The 18,640-nt window shown below is 35.1% G+C and overlaps 2 protein-coding genes across 2 annotated transcripts; one reads left to right on the top strand and one right to left on the bottom strand.

Moving 5' to 3' along the window:
- Positions 1 to 531: 531 nt before the first annotated feature.
- LOC106796820 (uncharacterized) lies at positions 532 to 2,700 on the bottom strand. The gene is made up of 4 exons (XM_041011846.1): positions 1,959 to 2,700; positions 1,053 to 1,862; positions 850 to 968; positions 532 to 750 (listed from the first exon to the last, which is right to left on the bottom strand). Exons 1-4 carry the CDS (start codon positions 2,698 to 2,700, stop codon positions 532 to 534), a joined length of 1,890 nt encoding a protein of 629 aa, XP_040867780.1.
- A 9,762-nt stretch (positions 2,701 to 12,462) lies between these two features.
- LOC100815884 (protein RETICULATA-RELATED 2, chloroplastic) lies at positions 12,463 to 14,288 on the top strand. The gene is made up of 2 exons (XM_003552281.5): positions 12,463 to 12,691; positions 12,931 to 14,288. The coding sequence occupies exon 2, from the start codon at positions 12,936 to 12,938 to the stop codon at positions 13,977 to 13,979; it is 1,044 nt and encodes a 347-aa protein (XP_003552329.1). The 5' UTR covers positions 12,463 to 12,691; positions 12,931 to 12,935; the 3' UTR covers positions 13,980 to 14,288.
- The last annotated feature ends 4,352 nt before the right edge of the window (positions 14,289 to 18,640 follow it).

Here is an 18,640-nt window from a genome sequence, read left to right as displayed (position 1 = left end):
GCGGAGCGGAGCGGCTGACCCCAAAATTGGGATAGCGAGATAGCAGATAGTGGGATGACCGCTCTTGTAAAGTCTTTTTATATATGTTAAATAATTAATAATATGTATGTATATAAGTTCAAAAACAGAAAAATAACTTAATACATAGTTACTTAAACAAAAGTTAGTAGAAAGTCAAGCAAATAAAGGAAGCCTTAGTCCTTCTAACATAAAGCCTAAAGTAATTATAATAATAGACAAGTAGACATTAAAATTCAAATAGACAAATGCAAGTTTCTTAATACTAAATTACTAATCAGAATCTACATCCTCTTCAAGATCCAAATCATTGTGTTGTTGAAATCCATCACTCTCACTAGCATTAGAATTGTACTCTTCTTCCCCTTCATCTTCATTCTCTTCTTCCACTTCCACCACCTTTTTTCCTTTTTCATTTGTAGGTGCAAGTACAGCTGCTGCCTTGTTTATATGTGTTTGACTCCTTGTATTTTGTAAAGGTTCACCAGCCCCAGTTGCCTCAGCAACATCTAATCAATTCAAATCATCATCATCAAAAACCAAATCATTACCAGCTTCTTCTCCTTCCAATTCTCCCAATAACCACTCATTGCTATCATCAATATCATTTAAAGCAATAGGATCAATCACATCATGACACTCAAAGCGATCTAGAAGAGCTTGATTATACTTAACATAAACCAAATCTTGAAGCTTTTGGTGCTCAAGCCTACTTCTCTTCTTTGAGTGAATCTATAATAATTTAAAAAACATGAATGTTAGTTACTTAGTTTCAATTTCAGCTTCTAAAGTTTCATAATTTAAAAAAAAACATGAATGTTAGTTACTTACATGCTCAAAGGTACTCCAATTACTCTCACATCCTGATGAGCTACAAGTCAAACTTAGAACTTTAATGGCAATGGTTTGCAAGTGTGGTGTTTTTCCTCCATACAATTTCCACCACTCAGCTGTAAAATGCAATTCATATGCATTAGCATTTACACATATTATTAATTAATCATTCAAATTTATAAGTGTATTTTTCCACTTACCAGGAGATATTTCAGTCCTTGCTTTCATTGCTACAGTCATACCAAACCTCTCCCCAACCCTTTTATACACTAGCAATTGTTTGTGAACTTCAACTACAAAATCATCATCTTCACTAAGCTTATCAATACATTTGTAGAGGCCATCCACCACTTCATTATCACTGTCAATGTTTGGATTGGTGTAAAAGAACTTTGGATTTAGATAATAACCCGCTGCATGCAAAGGGTGGTGAAGTTGGCAATCCCATCTTTTATCAATGATTGCAAGGAAATCCTTATACTTCCCTTCATTGTTATTGAAAGCTCTTTGAATTGCTTCTTTGGCCCTATCCATTGCTTCATAAATGAAACCCATTGCAGGTTTTTTTTCATTATCCACCAACCTCAACACACTTACAAGAGGCCCCATTGCCTTTAAAGCATAAACAACATCATTCCAAAATGATGGCATAAGAACAACATCTGTTGCTTGCTTCCCCTTGGGCTCTTTAGCTGCCTTAGACTTCAACCATTCATCTGAAGTAAACATCCTTCTAAGATTGGCCTTTTGCTTATGCAATCTTTGCAAAGTTAAGAAAGTGGTAGCAAATCTTGTAACTCCATGTCTCACTAATTCAGTTTTTTGTGTGAATTTCCTCATGGTGTTCAAAGCCAATGTATGGTTGTAAATGTAGCCTACAAGCTTGATGCCTCTCTGTATAACCCTTTTTACTTTTGGGATCTTTCCAATATCTTCTAGCATCAAGTCAAGACAATGTGCAGCACATGGAGTCCAAAATATTTTTGGTCTCGTGACTTGTAAAATTTTACCTAAAAAGACCAAAATCAATAAACTTGTATGAGTAGTGTAACAATTAAAAGTTGTAACTACAAAAAAAACTTAATTAAGTATGATTGAATTCTCACCCGCCAACACATAATTACTTCCATTGTCCGTCACCACTTGAATAACATTCTTTTCTCCAATCTCCTCAACAAAGCTATCCAAAAGCTCAAAGATCTTCTGACCAGTCTTCATGTATTCAGAAGCATCCACACTCCTCACAAATTGTGTTCCCAACGAACAATTTACCAAAAAGTTAATCAAAGTTCTATTCTTCCTATCCGTCCAACCATCTGACATAACTGAACACCCATATTTGATTCGCTCCTCCTCATGACCCCTCAATAAGCCCTTCGTGTATTCCAACTTTTTTTTAAGGAGTGGAACTCTCAATTCATGATAGCTTGGAGGCTTTAAATAAGGACCATAGGTTCCAATCGCCTCAATCATCAACTTGAAACTTTTTGATTTAGCAACATTGAATGGTATTCCATTCCTAAAAAAGAAACGAGCAATGTACTGAACTGCCCTGTCTCTTGCAGCCTTGTTATAAGTTTCATTTACACTTGATTGTCTCATGGTTTTTCCTAATTTGATACTTTCTTCAGGTGCTTTGGAGAACAAAAAATCAATAGGGCCTTTTTTAGTTGTGATCCTCTTATTGGAAGCAGTTGAGGAGGCTTCATTTGATGTTGCTGGACGCTTTTTTCCACTTTTAAGTCTTGCAATCTCTAGGATCCCATCTTCCTCTTCCTCGTCTTCTTCTTGCATTGCCTCCATGTATGCTGCAGTTTCAACTATTTTCTTCTCATAAGCAGCAATCATTTCTAATTTAACATCCTCCGGTACTTTTTTACAAGAACCTACATCTCCTTTTATTTGAAGTTGATGTCTTTTTGCTCTAGAAATTCCTCCCGTAGTCGTTTTGTGACCAAAATCACAGGTTACACTCTTCCTGTTATTTTTATCCTTTAAACTGTTCCATTTCCAAAAGGCATCTACCCTATCATCGGTAGGCTTGAACAACGAAGACCCCTCTGAATTCAACATTCTAGTAGACTAAAGTCTAATGCACAGTAAGGAGACTAAAGCACTGCAACCAAATAAAAAATTACATAAAAAATTAAATGACCTGATTTTTGTTCCATATTTTTCTCAAAGTTTAACATGTCTTTTATCGACTAAAATTCTGCACTCTATTATGTAAATAAATAGTGTCAAACCATTCACAGTTACAGCCAAAGCCAAAAATTAATTAGTAAGTAACAAGGTAAAAATTAATCATCAAAAAATTAATTAGTAAGTAACAAGGTAAAAATTAATCATCAAAAAATTAATCATAATTCCTGTTATTTTTGACACAAACCATTCACAGTTACAGCCAACGCCAAAAATTAGTAAGTAACAAGGTAAAAATTAATTATCAAAAAATTAATTAGTAAGTAACAAGGTAAAAATTAATCATCAAAAAATTAATTAGTAAGTAACAAGGTAAAAATTAATTGACACAAACTATTCACAGCTGCAGTCAACTCTTTTTAAATTCTTTGGCTTTCATTTTTTGCACACATGCATCAACAGGTGGATAACAACTATGGCTGAGACTGTTCCTCAATTTTTTATTGTTGATTCAATACTTTGCTAGTTGCTACGAGAATTCTAGAATCTAGCATATGTGGCAGTCACATGACAGGTGGTGGATAATAAGTTAATAACTACTTCATGCTTCACAAAAAAATGAATTAAATTCATATAAAATAAAAATCACAGTCACACAAAAAATCACAGTGCAGACACCCAAGAGGCCAAGACCCAACAGCAAGGTAAGACCAAAAAAATCCTCTTCGTTGTCTTCCTCACCTCAAGCAAGGGGTGGTGGCGCGACACAGTCGCAGGACGAAGACTCGTCGGGTTGCAGCTTTGCCGGGTGCAGAGTCGCCGGAGGGGGTCATCGGAGTCGCCGGACGGAGTCGTCGGAGTCGCAGGTCGAGGTTGCAGTCGCAGCTTCAATGGAGACTAGGGTTTCTCGAGCCAGCCAAACAACAGATCGGGGAGGGAGCGAGACCTTGGCCAGGTAATACAAAAAAAAAGCCAAAAATACCCTCACTTTCTCGCATTAAGTGAGGGCATTTTCGGCCATCACAAACGCGCGCGAAATTTTGCGTCCAGAACCCGCCCCGCGCCGCCGCTTTAGCGGCTGCGACGGCCGCTACTCTAAACCGCCCCGCTTCTCCTGCCTTCATCGCGGTGGGGTGCCGCGACGGCCGCTATTAACAACATAGGGTCAGACATAGATATTGGTATTAGAGGAAGCACCTCATTTGTTTTAATTAGTTGTGAAAGGATTGGTCAGTATAGGATCATGAAGAAAGATTTAGTTCGAATAGTTACTGATAGTAGAAAATGTGGGTGTCCCTTTAAGTTGCGAGCGAAACTAGTGGTGGGAGGCAAATGATGAATGGTGAAGTTAATATATGAGAGTCACAATCATGCATTGACTAAGTCATTAGTTGGACATTCATATGCTAGTCGACTGACTAAGGATGAGAAGATTATTATTGGTGATATGACAAAGCCAATGGTCAAACCAAAAAATATTCTTCTAACATTGAAAAAGTATAATGCCAATAGTTATACAACAATCAAGCAAGTATACAATGCAAGTAATACACATCGTTCTTCCATAAGAGGTAATAATACTGAAATGCAACAACTAATGAAGCTTCTTGGACGAGATCAGTATATTCATTGGCATAGATTGAAGGATGAAGGTGTTGTATGTGATATATTCTGGAGTCATCATGATGCAGTCAAATTATCCAATGTCTGTAATTTGGTATTTCTCATAGATAATACCTACAAAAGAAACATGTATGATAACTTTTGTGCATAAGTGTATCTTGTAATTAAATCAATAAAAATTATTAGATTTTTCCTCTTTTATTGTTTCTTTTTGTGTGAATAATTATAATTTTAGCATCATCTAAGTTTTTGTCCATTAGGTGTTTAAATTGGTGAATTTATACTATTTTGGTGTTAGATTTGATGAAGAAACACAAAATAAAACTTGGGAGATAGGTTGAAGATCTAAAGATTCTCGCTCAGTGCGTCAGACACATCCAGTGCGTCGTAGTCGCTTAGCAAGCAACACTTTCTTAGCACACAAAAGTCACATTGAGAAGTCTGATATCACGTGAAGACATGCTTAGCGCGAGTTACAGGCTTAGCTCATGATCACCGACTCACTCGCTCAGTGCAGCAGTCGCGCTTAGCGCGAGGTCTTATAAAAATTAAGCAAATTGCGTCTTTAAAAGGGGAAGAAGGAAGAAAAATTAGGCATTCAAAAATTATTTCATTCTTCAGTTCTCATGAAAGTAGAGAGCATCCCACATAGAGCTAAGACTAGGGTTCATGCAGGAATATGGGAAATCAACCCTTAGGAGTCATTCCTTCCGTCCATCTTCATTCTTCTCTACCCTCTTCTCTTCCCATCACCTTCTTGCAATTGTAAAGCTTCTCATGACAATTAGAAGCTAAATCCCCCTTTGTTGGGAGTCTAGAAACCAAACATTCTTGATGTAATGATTCTTACTATCTATTTAATGTTATTTCAATTTCATTGCCTCTTTTATGTGCTTAATTTCATTGATTGTGGTTTGATCACCCATATTCAAGGTATATTTTAGGATTTAGGCATTGGAAAATGTTTATCTCTTAAGAATTGGAAAAAGGCATCTAAATAATTCATCTTTAGGGATAAAATGACATTGTTTAGCCTATTTTATGCATCTTTGCAAATAATGCAATTTAACTAATTTGTTCTCTTAAGGGATTAGGAGAGGAATTAGGGAAATTAGGCTCTTTCATATGAGAGATCATGGTCAAAGTATATGAGTAGATGTAGGTGATAATTGGAATAATATTGAATAGAGAAAAATCATTAACATTACATTGAGAGTAGTTCTGATAGGCTAAGTCTCAACACCTCTATATTCTGAATCAACCTACGCTTCAAATGTTTGTTTTTTTTCCTTGCATGTTTTAGATAATTAGTGTAATTTTATGTCAATTTTATTTTTATTGTTCCTAATTACAATTATTTAAATTAATTAATTAATTGTCTGAGAATTGAATATACATCAATCTAAGTGCAAACAAAGTCCCTATGGACTCAACACTCAGACTTCCATTTTACTTTTCTATTTGGGACAATTTGGTGCACTTGCCAATGAGTTAACAAGGTACAGACTATCGTTACTTGACATTGTTGGTGTGACATCAACATAGATGACATTTTCTGCTATTTTTGCTTATTTGGAGGGAGAACGTGTAGATATTGTTGTTTGGGCTCCAGAACGATTTCGAAGTATTTTTCTCAGACGTGATGCACTCCCTGAAGTTATTGTTACCGACAGAGATCTAGCATTGATGAATGTAGTGAAAGCTATTTTCCCTAAGTCTACCAATTTGTTCTGTTAGTTTCACATTGATAAGAATGTAAAGACAAAATATAAAACCCTAGTTGGTAAAAAAAAATGCATGGGATTATGTCATGAAAACCTGGGGAAGTTTGGTGGATTGTCCTTTTGAGCAAGACTTCGATGAGTGTCTTATAAAGTTTGAAATTTTTTGCTCACCATGACTAATGTTTGTTGACTATGTCAAGCAAACATGGCTGATTTCCCATAAAGAAATATTTGTTAAAGCCTGGATGAATAAGGTGATGCATTTAGGAAATACAACAACTAACATGTATGAAAATTGAAAATATATTTTGGTGTTAGGGTTTAGGGTCTAATGGATAAAAAAATTTATTTTTATTTACTTGTTTGTTTATTTGAAATGCAGGATTGAGTCTGCTCATCAGGCCTTAAAGAGACTACTAATGAATAGCCTTGGAGACCTATGTGGGAAGCCATGAATAACAAGATCACGCTGTAACACACAAAAATTAAGGCATCTTTTGAGACAAATACACATGTGGTTGGCCACGTTTTTAAAGTTATCTTATACAAAAAATTACTTGACATGATATCAAGGTATGCTTTAAACAAGATTGTTGCTGAGTTTGAGCGTATAAGTTATGTTGGTATTGACAATTCTCATTGTGGATGTGTAATGAGAACTACTCATGATCTTTCTTGTGCATGTGAGTTAGCTAGATATGTTGTCGGTAGCATACCTCTCGGCATAATCCATATGTTTTGGTGGAGGCTAAGTTTTTCAGACTAAGGGTTATTTGAGCCCGAAGTCAATATAACTAAAGAGATGAAAATCATATACAAGCAGTTTGAAGAGCTTGATGTTTGTGGCAAAGTTACTCTAAAGAGTAAACTTTGGGAAATTGCCTACCCTGCTGTAAACTCTATGTGTGCTCCTCTAGAAAAGGTCAAAACAAAAGGTGCTAAGAAGAAACCGATGACCAAACATCAACAAACCATGATCTATCTTACTAGGAGTATATTGATGCATTACATTCTATACAAAATACTAATTCTTTAGTCAAACGTAGTGCATCATCATCTGAATAAGAAAAAACCAAGAGAGACCATGTTGATGTTGAATCATTTTCATCCATGCGTTCATAATTCCATTGAAAACATTGTCGATGTCAAAACTGATGGTAATTGCGGATATCATGAAATTGTTGCCTTATTAGGTATGTGTGAGTATTCATGGTCTTTGGTTCGTAACCATTTGCTTAAAGAACTTGCAAAATGGTCTGATGAGTATATCAACCTGCTTGGTGGCATAGACAAATTTAAGGAATTAAAGCGGTCCCTACTTGTTGATGGATTATCCATGGTATATAAGTTTTTTGTTATGTTGTGATAGATTAATTTTGTTTTAAATAAATATAATTAAAAATGTTACGTCCAGGTTACCATGGATAAGTGGATGAATATAATCGATATGGGATATGTGATTGCATCAAGGTATAATGTCATCTTTGTTTCTCTTTCTCTCCAACAAAGTATGATATTTTTTTCTCTTAGAAGTGAGCCACCAAGAGATGGTTATGTACATCATGTTATATGTATCGGTCATGTGTATGACAATCATTTTGTTAAGGTAAAATCATGATCGTCCTGTTTGTGTAGTTTATGTAATAAAATGTGTTATGATAATTTGAATGTATATGTCTATATGTAACAGGTATTTCTATACATATTGTCATTATCAAGCAAAGCAGTGACCTACACCATATATTAGTAGAATGCAGCACAAATTTGATGAGGTTGAAAATAAAAGTTGTTGATTTAGGGGAAGATTGAACATTTAGTTACTATTAAGCCAATATTTGTAACATACATAGTTGTGACATACTTATGGGGTTGCCATGTAATATGATAATTAATGCGTGTTTTATTTGATGTTCATATAAGTATTTATTTTACATAATTATTGATTGTGCAAATAATCATATTAGAAAAAAAACAAAACATCAAACGGTATATAATTATTTATGTTCTATGGTTTTTATTTAGGGTTATTTGACTAATTAAATTGAATTAGGATGTAGGGTTTTAGTGTTGATGAATTATGTATTTAGGGTTAAGGGATTAAATAATTATATTTAAGGTTTAACATAATAATCTACTTAGGTCAATAATTTAATATTGATATACTACATAAATGAAAATAAAAAAAAAACTTATCAAATAACAGTAAATAATAAACATTGTTCAGTCATATTGCATACATACTTCATATATAACCTAAAACTAACTATCTTCATGCGTCCGACATACGCCGCCTTCGTCTCGAACGAACATATACATTCCCTTGTGTAGTCACACCTCTAACGATCCTTATGCACTCCTTGGTCACAGTATATGCTTCTGTTCATTCAATGATTACCCTTAGGTTGATCAAGAGTTCCAACCTTTTTACTATTACTTGGCAAGCCTCCTACGACATTGACAACAAAGTAAAAAGTAAACATTTAATGCATAACACATAAAATGACTAACAATGAGAAATCAAAATATATTATACCAGTGCATGTTGAGGTATGTCTACATTAGCAGGTGCAGCTGCAGGTGGTTCTAGCATAGCCGTTGTGGAGACCGGCTGCTGAGGAGGATCTGGTTCAATAAATGTATCATCGTGCACCAAGGGTGGATGTCTAGGAGGATCCCCAGGCTATGTCAGAATCATGAAGGGTTGAGATATGAAGTAGAACCACTCAATGTAGTCCAATGCACACTGTCCAGGAGCAACACAAATCTAACCCATTGGTGCAAGGTATTCGGAAAATTGAATCCATCTATCATCAATATCCTCTATAGATAAAGATAGAGCAACAGGGTGTGGAGGAATGGTTTGCACATAACCAAACTGTCACACAATCCTCTCTAGTCGGTGTATGATAATAGATGGACCCCATCTAATATGTTCGAAAAATAATGAGATCAGCTTAAACTCTCTAAATGCACGGTGATCACCATAAGAAATCTAGCACACAACATCAAACGCCAATCTATCCAACAACTTTCAATACGTCGACATTGGTAATGCCTTTCCACACTTCCAACGGCAAGTATGTGGTTTCCTCTCATGATAATCTTTAGCAGCAATAAAAGAAGCAATAGTAGGAAAATGCTCATAGATCAAATACTGCACATATTTAAAAAACAAAAAAATAAGAACAATACTCAATATAAACTACAAAACTAAAAATTGAATTTAAAATAAATTATAAATACCTGTAAAAGTGTGATATATCCTGCAAGTTGCCTAACGCTTCTCTTTGACACATCATTCAAATTCTCATACGTATAGACCAGTACAACAGTTACCCATGCGTAGCTTCCAGTTTGACTGACGTTGCAAAATGCATCTATGAATACCACATGCACGTGTGTGACACTCTTGTTAGTAAAAAGTGTGCAACCTACCAGATTCAAAAGATATGTTTGAGCTGCTACGGTCCACTGTCCTACGTCACATTTGCTGCGATAAATGTCTCGCAGTCAGGATAGCTGAACATATGTTCGAGCTGCTATGATCCACTGTCCTACGTCGCATTGCAATGTCTCATCTTTTGCTTCTTGTGAATTGACTTCAAGCAAGTCCACTAACAACTCCACAGCTTTGCCTACATGAAGAGCCTCAAAGCTATGGAAGACACCAATATTGGGCAGATGTAGCAACGATGCCACATCATCTAGGGTAATTGTGACCTCTCCTATCTAATGATGGAAACTACTAGTTTCCTTATGCCACCTCTCTGCAAAAGTAGATATAAGTTTCTTGTCACTAGTGTCCAAGGAATATGCAATCGGAGCAACCACTATGCCTTCAATCTCTGGGCCAGGCCTTCAAAATATTTATACCTTCTTTCCATGGAAGGACAACTTCAACTTAGGACGTTCCTGAAAATAAAAATTAAAATCATTTCAACTTGAATAAAAATTGGTTATGAAAATATTATATATTTTAAAAAATAAATACATCTTCATTTCAAACTGTGATTGATGAGCATAGTCCATCAAAACTGATGTATCGTGGGGTCCTCCTGAAAAATCTTGGGCATCAACAACTACATCATCAGCAATTGCCTCCTGAGGCTGGTCATGAACCTCGTTAGCTGCATGACCCACATGCTCAACATCCTCAACAACAGGTGCAGCTGCCCGTAACCTATGTTTTGACTTTCGCTGCTGAGAGGTTTCATCCGCATCACCACTAACTTTTGTCCCAAAGGCTCTTCCTTTAACTTTGCCTAAAGCCTGACACAATCCTATTGTTCTAACCATAATATGCACATTTAAACAATAATAACAATTAATGTCATCGTTCAAATAATAGTTCAGTTTCATAAACTAACTAACAAAGTGACTAATAAGTAAATTTAATTTAAAATATTGAATAAATTACTATTTAATTATTCATAAAATATATATTTAATAATTTTTTTATTTAACCTTTTTAATACTTTTATATATTCATAAATCAATATACAATTTCTTTTTAAATATTTATACACTTCACATCACTAATTCTAGTAAACTTAAATATATGATAAAAATCTAAGTACAATTTTTTTTATTTCCAATAAATGAGTATTTTTTTATAAACAGATGAAGAAATTTGAATTTTATACTTCCAAATACTATTTATATAAATATTTATTACTATTAGTGTAAAAATATTTATATGACTATATCAATAAAAAAATTGTCATTTACAACTTTAGATTTTCTTGTCAAACTAATTTCTACAATATATACTTATAAAAATTTGAAATTAATGATATTTAAATATTTTATAAATAACTATTTCAAATATCAAATATAATTAAATTGCTTAAACAAAATTCATAAATGAATTAATTATTTAATTAAATAATTATTGAAAACCAACTTCAAAAAGCAAATATAATTAATTAAATAAATACATATAAAAATATACAACAATATTTATTTATTAAATAAATATAATAACAACAAAATTATTAATTTATTTTTAAATAATAATAAGTTATTCTATTATTATTTTTATTAATTAATAAATTAAAAATAAATTCATTTATACGAATAGGGAATCCGCATAAGCCATACGTTGGATTCCCAATCTGTATGACTTATACGAATTTCCAATCCTTATAAGCCTTGCACAATTTGACAAAAACCAAAATGGAAACTTACAGACAAAGACGAAGATGAAGATGACGACGGTGACGGGCGGAAGGACACGAACGACAACACCAACAACATAATGAACGTCAATGGGGCGATGACAACAAGAAGCGAAGAAGGAAAAAGAGAAATGCATAGAAGAAAACCTACGAAAAGGGAGAGGGAGAGGGAGAGGGAGAAAGAGAAAGGAGAGATTTTTTAAATTTTAAGTGAAGGACAATTTCACTCATTCATTTAAAATGATGAGTGCATTTAGCAAATCTCATGCCACTTATAGGCAAAATACAAACTTGGTACCTCCTAAAATGCACCATAGCCACTAATTTGACATTTTCCTTTAACATGGGAAAAAAATATTTTCCTTTAATATTTAACTGTTAAAGAAATAATTACTTTAAATATTTTTATAACAGAAATAAAATAAAATTTATGAATTTAATACAAGTACACTGATAATTTAAAATTATTTTATACTACTATTTATAATTTATGATAAAATTATTGTTTTTTTTATAATAATCAATTAAAAATTACTTTTAAGACCATTTATAATAATTGGATTTATAAATATTTTTCATGTTGAGAGTAAATGCAAATTAAATTCTAATTTGATTTTATTAGTTTAATTTTGATATACTATGTAAAAAGAAGTACTATAAAAATAGTTATTATTAATCTTAATATACATTAGACTTTGAAGTTTTTTTTTTTTCAAATAGACTTTGAAGTTAAATGACACTCATTAATATATTCCGTTCCTTCAATTTTTTTTTAAAACTACATTATACATTCTTTTACTATTTTATTTTATTACAATTATATAACCATTTTCTCCTTATGACATTTTTACTTCACTTGATTGTCATATTTGTCCACTAATAAAAACACAAGTCCACATACCATAATATTAATGATTTCCCAAACCACACTATAAAACTGAATTCCCTAGTACATCACAAACCCTGGTTCACTCCACTCAACAACAATAAATTACCCTAGTCACTAGTGTCTCTCCCTTCTATTTTCTTAAACTCCACTCCATATAAATATAAATAAAAAAAGGGTCTTTTTTCCGCCGAAGGTTTATTTAAGTTTCGTTTTCGGTTGTTCTTCTTCGCAGTCTCTCAAGCAGCCAGCATTTATTCTCTCACCACCCCACCATCCAGATCCAGGTAAGCCCTCGTTCCATGATCCCCACCCTCTTTGAAAAATCTGATCTTTGTTATAAAAATCAATTTTTTTCTTTATATATATATATATATATATATATATATATATATATATATATATATATCTGTTGTCATGTTTATGAACAACGATCTGTTGCTGTGATCATGAGCGAATGAATGATGTGAGTTTCATTCATTTGTTGATCTCAAAGTTTCTCTCTTTGATTTTTATTCTTTTGCAGATCAAATGGCAGCCATGGCTATGTTGCGTTTATCACCACTCTCTGGTCAAAACCATGCACTTTCTTTCCCATCATCACCATCACCACCACCTAAGCTTCAGAACCGTCCTCTGTATCTCACCAATTTGCCTCATTTGCCCCAAAGGTTGAAACTTTCCTTCGCCGGCGGCGACGGCGGAGATGGGGTGGGACGTGGTGGCGGTGGCGGTGGCGGAGGTGAAAGCTGGGGTGATGAAGGAAAACCCAAAGATTCATCTTTTGGAATTTTGGGTCTTTTTCTGAACGGTTGGAGATCAAGGGTTGCCGCTGATCCACAATTCCCTTTCAAGGTTTTGATGGAGGAGTTGGTGGGTGTGAGTGCTTGTGTATTAGGTGACATGGCTTCAAGGCCTAATTTTGGGTTGAATGAACTTGACTTTGTCTTTTCAACTTTGGTGGTTGGGGCAATCCTCAATTTCACTCTCATGTATCTATTGGCACCTACCATGACATCATCAGCAGCATCAAATCTACCCGCCCTATTTGCTTCATGCCCCAAGAGTCACATGTTTGAGCCTGGTGCCTTTTCTCTTTTGGATAGGTTAGGAACCTTGGTGTACAAAGGGACCATTTTTTCTGTTGTTGGCTTTGGTGCTGGACTAGTTGGAACCACACTTTCAAATGGGCTGATCAAGATGAGGAAGAAGATGGATCCAACCTTTGAGACCCCAAACAAGCCTCCACCAACCTTTTTGAATGCTCTAACTTGGGCTGGTCACATGGGGGTTAGCAGCAATTTGAGGTACCAGACTCTGAATGGAGTTGAGTTCATGTTGGAGAGGGTGCTTAACCCCTTGGCTTTCAAGTCCTCAGTGTTGGTGCTGAGGTGTGTGAACAATGTTATTGGGGGCATGTCTTTTGTGGTGCTGGCAAGGTTGACTGGGGCACAGAGTGTTGGAGGGGAGCAGAAGAAGGAGAATGAGGTTGCTTTGATTGCTGAGAAGGAGAAGTTGGAGTCAGAGAGGGAAGAAGGGTTGCAGAATAATCAGTCGACAGCACCATCAAAGTGATGGCATCACTCACTTTGGCTTGTTTCAGAGAGGTTTGTCTTTTACTTTGACCAGGGTTGTTGTTGGGGTTGGAGAAGCTAAGGTTTTTTTTTTTATGAAAATGTGTCCTAAGGTCATATGATATGAGTCTCTGGCAGCACCAAATAAGTGAAAAGGGTAGATTGAGATTTGAGACCTAGTTTGTGACATTTGCTGCTTGTATGTATGTTGCTGAAACCTGTTACCTGAAACAACAATAACACGCCAAATTAGTCCGGCCATGTATTGGCCCCCCCCTCCCCCTTTTATAAACAAAAAATATTTAGGCCATGCGGATTTTTTAAAAAAAATTTCTGATGACTTAGTAGGCTTTTGTTGTCGTTTTCTTGAGCATCCATCCTTGTAAAAATATCATATAATCTAGTTCGGGGCATTGGCTAATTAAAATCGGGAATATAATGATAATGATATTCAATCTTGTAGCATCGATTATTTGGGTGATATTTGTTTGGAGTATTAGTTTAAAGAATATCGTGTTGACACAAATAGTTAAAGAACTCTCATATTTTTTATGGGTGTGGGTTCAAATCCTCTTGATTTCACTTTATACACTTGGTGGGTAAGAACTGTTTTAAATTTTCTTTTCGGGCTTGGCGAGAAACAGCTATTTGTTTTGAATTCTCTAGGCGAGTCTTTGCTCGCAGCCTTATTTATACCAAGCTTAGTAGTAGCATGCTAGATGTAAGATTATTTTTAAAGGTTTTTAAAAGACGATGATCCACAATCACATTTAGATTCATAATGTAGGGGTGTTTGGAGTTCTTGTAATTGCATGGAGATAATTTTTAAAGGTTTTTTTAAAAAATAACAGTTTGTTATTGTAGTTGAGGTCGTAACTTCAAAGTTAACTTTATAAAGTAATGGTCCGTAATCATAAATGAGGCCATAACATCAAAATGTTTGGAGTTCGAGTAATTACGTGTTGGAATCTTTTTGTCACTTTTCCTATTTGCTGGGCAACTCTTCCTAGAAAGATTCTTTGATATTTAGGAGTTAGTTGAGTAGTTGTAACGGTCTCTACTGCTTTAGCATGTCATTGATATCCTGTGTAGTAGTAACATGTCAAAAGTAAGGATATTAATTTTTTTTAGCAAATTACAACAACCTTCCCTGAGTTTTTCACTGATCAAGCATGCACTTCCATTTGAAATCATTTCTTTGGCACTCCCTCAACCCATAGTGTTAAGTGATATTTCAATTTAATGGTGAATGACCAAATTATCCTTTAACCTAACCTCATTTCCTCACCCTTTTCTTTTGTTTCATCTCTAACCTTCTTGCTTCCTCCCCTTCACTAGTTTCTTCCTTCCCTCTTCAATTGCGCAGGCCCTTTTTACCTCCATGGCGAGCTTGTCGTGGCCGCTTGTGTCATTGTGAGGTTTGACTATCTCACCATCTCCCACGAGCTTGAGTCCATGGTGTATGTTGAGACCATATGCCACAAGAGGATCGTGGAGACCAAAGTGGTTGTCATCTTTGCTTGCGACTTCAACTCTAGATTGGCCACACGCCATAACCCCAACTCGATTTTTAGACATGTTTTTCTTCTTCAAATTTGGGTTATTTTCCCTCTCAAGTTTGGGTTTGTAGATAACTTAGAGGCAATTTAGTGATGGTGGTTCATGCGACGGTTATTGGAACATGAAAATTAAATTCTATGAGTGCAGTCAAACCTAGTGCATTTACTCTAATCTTCATTACTAGGTGAAGTCTAATGGTTTTGTAATTACAGTTACATTTGTATGCAATTTCTTTTTGTAATATTAGAGTCTTAAGAAATTTATAATTGTGATTACAATTAAAATTTTTGTGCTAAAAATAGGTAAGGAATTACATTATAAATAATTAAGACATGCAATGCTATCAAACACCTTAAGTCAAGTAAGGAAATATTTTATTAAATTATGATACTTCTCTAATACAATAAATGTGTGATTGATTTATCATCACATGTTTAATCGTACATCCTAAAATAATATCAAATAGGCACAAACTAAATATTCATGTGGGATGGTCTTTTTCATTATAGGTTAACATTATAGTCAAAGCGAAGTTGTTGAACTTAAATTCTTGTCACCCATTTAATACACTTCCTTTATTTGATTATAATTGTCATCCCACGTTATTTTATACAAAGCAAGAAAAATTAATAAATGAATGAAAGAGAATAATAATTTTACAAATTTAAATTTATCATCATTGATTCATCTTTAGTTTTTGTTGTCCATATTATTAATATTATAAGGAATATGAGTGAAAATGAGTAATAAATGTTATATTGAAAAGTTAAAATGACAATTATTATGGAACATAATTTTTCTTCTTATTCAACAATTATTATTGGACAGAAGGAGGATTTTATTAGGCCATTTGAGTCAATTCCCATGAATCTGTTTTAGACAACTATAAATTTTGTTAAATACATATGTAAGTCTTCATTATTATATTTTTATTTAGATCTTTATAGTTTAGAAACTTGTGATGAAGTCTTCATAGTTTTAAAACTTTATAACTAAGGGTCACGGGGATGGTTGCAAGTTTTTGATTTTTAGTTTTTAAATTTGATTTTCAAAACAAAATATATTTGAAAAAATCAAGAAAAAAGATTTATAATTTTGGTTTAATTTTAAAAAAATACATTCTCCCTACGTTTGACAATGATTCTTCTTGTTGTCACCACTAGCACCACCACCATCACTGACATTGCATCGCTTTTGCCATCAACACCACCACTACTGGCATTACATTGTCGCCACCATCACCGATGCCACTACCACCATCAACGTTGTTACTATCGTTATCATCATCACTATTGACACCACCAATAACATTGTCATCGTCTCCACTGCTAGTACTAATACAACAACAACAACAACAACGCCTTATCCCACTAGGTGGGGTTGGCTACATGGATCAACTTCCGCCATAATGTTCTATCAAGTACCATACTTCTATCCAAATTATTAAGTTCGAGATCCTTCTTGATAACCTCTCTTATAGTCTTTTTGGGTCTTCCTCTGCCTCGAATTGTTTGCCTTCTCTCCATCTGGTCTACTCTCCTCACTACAGAGTCTACCGGTCTTCTCTCTACATGCCCAAACCACCTAAGTCTATTTTCCACCATCTTCTCTACAATAGGCGCTACTCCAACCCTCTCTCTAATAGCTCCGTTTCTAATTTTATCATGTCGAGTCTTACCACACATCCACCGCAACATCCTCATCTCCGCTACACCTACTTTAGTCTCATGTTGGCTCTTGATCGCCCAACATTCTGTTCCGTACAAAATCGCCGGTCTTACCGCAGTCCGATAAAACTTTCCCTTTAGCTTGATCGGTACCTTTGCATCACATAACACCCCCGATGCTTTTCTCCATTTCATCCATCCTGTTTGAATGCGATGATTCACATCCCCTTCAATTTCTCCATCATCCTGTATTACAGACCCAAGATATTTAAACCGTGTGACTTGAGGGATAATATGGTCTCCTATTTTCACCTCTGAGTTAGATACCCTCCTACTTTTGTTGAACTTACATTCCATATACTCCGATTTGCTTCTGCTTAGGCGAAAGCCATGTGTTTCTAGAGCTCGTCTCCAAGTTTCCAACCTCTCATTCAACTCCTCCCTCGACTCTCCAAGGAGGACTATGTCATCTGCAAAAAGCATGCATCTCGGCGCTATCTCTTGGATTTGTTCCGTGAGGACATCCAGAATTAAGGTAAAAAGGTAGGGGCTAAGGGTTGACCCTTGATGCAAACCAATTGTGATGGGAAAATCGTCTGACTCTCCACCCTGTGTCCTAACACTAGTCGATACCCTATCATACATATCTTGGATAGCTTGAATATATGCAACCCTAACCCCTTTCTTCTCTAGAGCTTTCCACAAAATCTCTCTAGGCACTCTATCATACGCTTTCTCCAAGTCAATAAAAATCAAGTGCAAGTCTTGTTGGTCCATGCGATATTGCTCCATCACCCGCCGTAATAAATAAATCACTTCCATGGTCGACCTTCCCGGCATGAAACGAAATTGATTCTCAGTAACTTGAGTCTCCTTTCTTAATCTCCGTTCGATCACTCTTTCCCATAATTTCATGGTATGACTCATGAGCTTGATTCCCCTATAATTTGCACAATTTTGTATATCCCCCTTGTTCTTATAGATTGGCACTAACGTGCTTCTCCTCCATTCCTCCGGCATGCGTTTTGACCTCATAATTTCATTAAAGAGTTTGGTGAGCCACTCAAGACCTCTATCTCCAAGAGTTTTCCACACTTCAATAGGTATGTTGTCTGGCCCCACCGCCTTACCGTTACTCATTCTTTTCAACGCTTCCTTTACTTCTTGTTTCTGAATCCGACGATAATACTTATAGTTCCGGTCCTCTTCTCTTGTGTCTAGACTGCTAGAGTCATATCCATATCCATCATTAAATAAGTTGTGGAAATACACATTCCACCTTTTCTTGATATCTTTTTCATGCACTAAGACTTTGCCTTCTTCATCCTTAACACACTTTACGTGATCCAAATCTCTAGTCTTCCTCTCTCTACCCTTAGCAAATCTATATGTAGATCTTTCTCCGTCCCTGGTTCCTAGAGCTTGGTATAGTCCG

The sequence above is a fragment of the Glycine max genome, chromosome 18 (assembly GCF_000004515.6).
Source record: "Glycine max cultivar Williams 82 chromosome 18, Glycine_max_v4.0, whole genome shotgun sequence".
In the NCBI taxonomy this organism is placed as follows: Eukaryota; Viridiplantae; Streptophyta; class Magnoliopsida; order Fabales; family Fabaceae; genus Glycine; species Glycine max.
The sequence above is the reverse complement of the archived record's forward strand: the minus strand, read 5'-3'. Positions and strand labels throughout refer to the sequence as shown.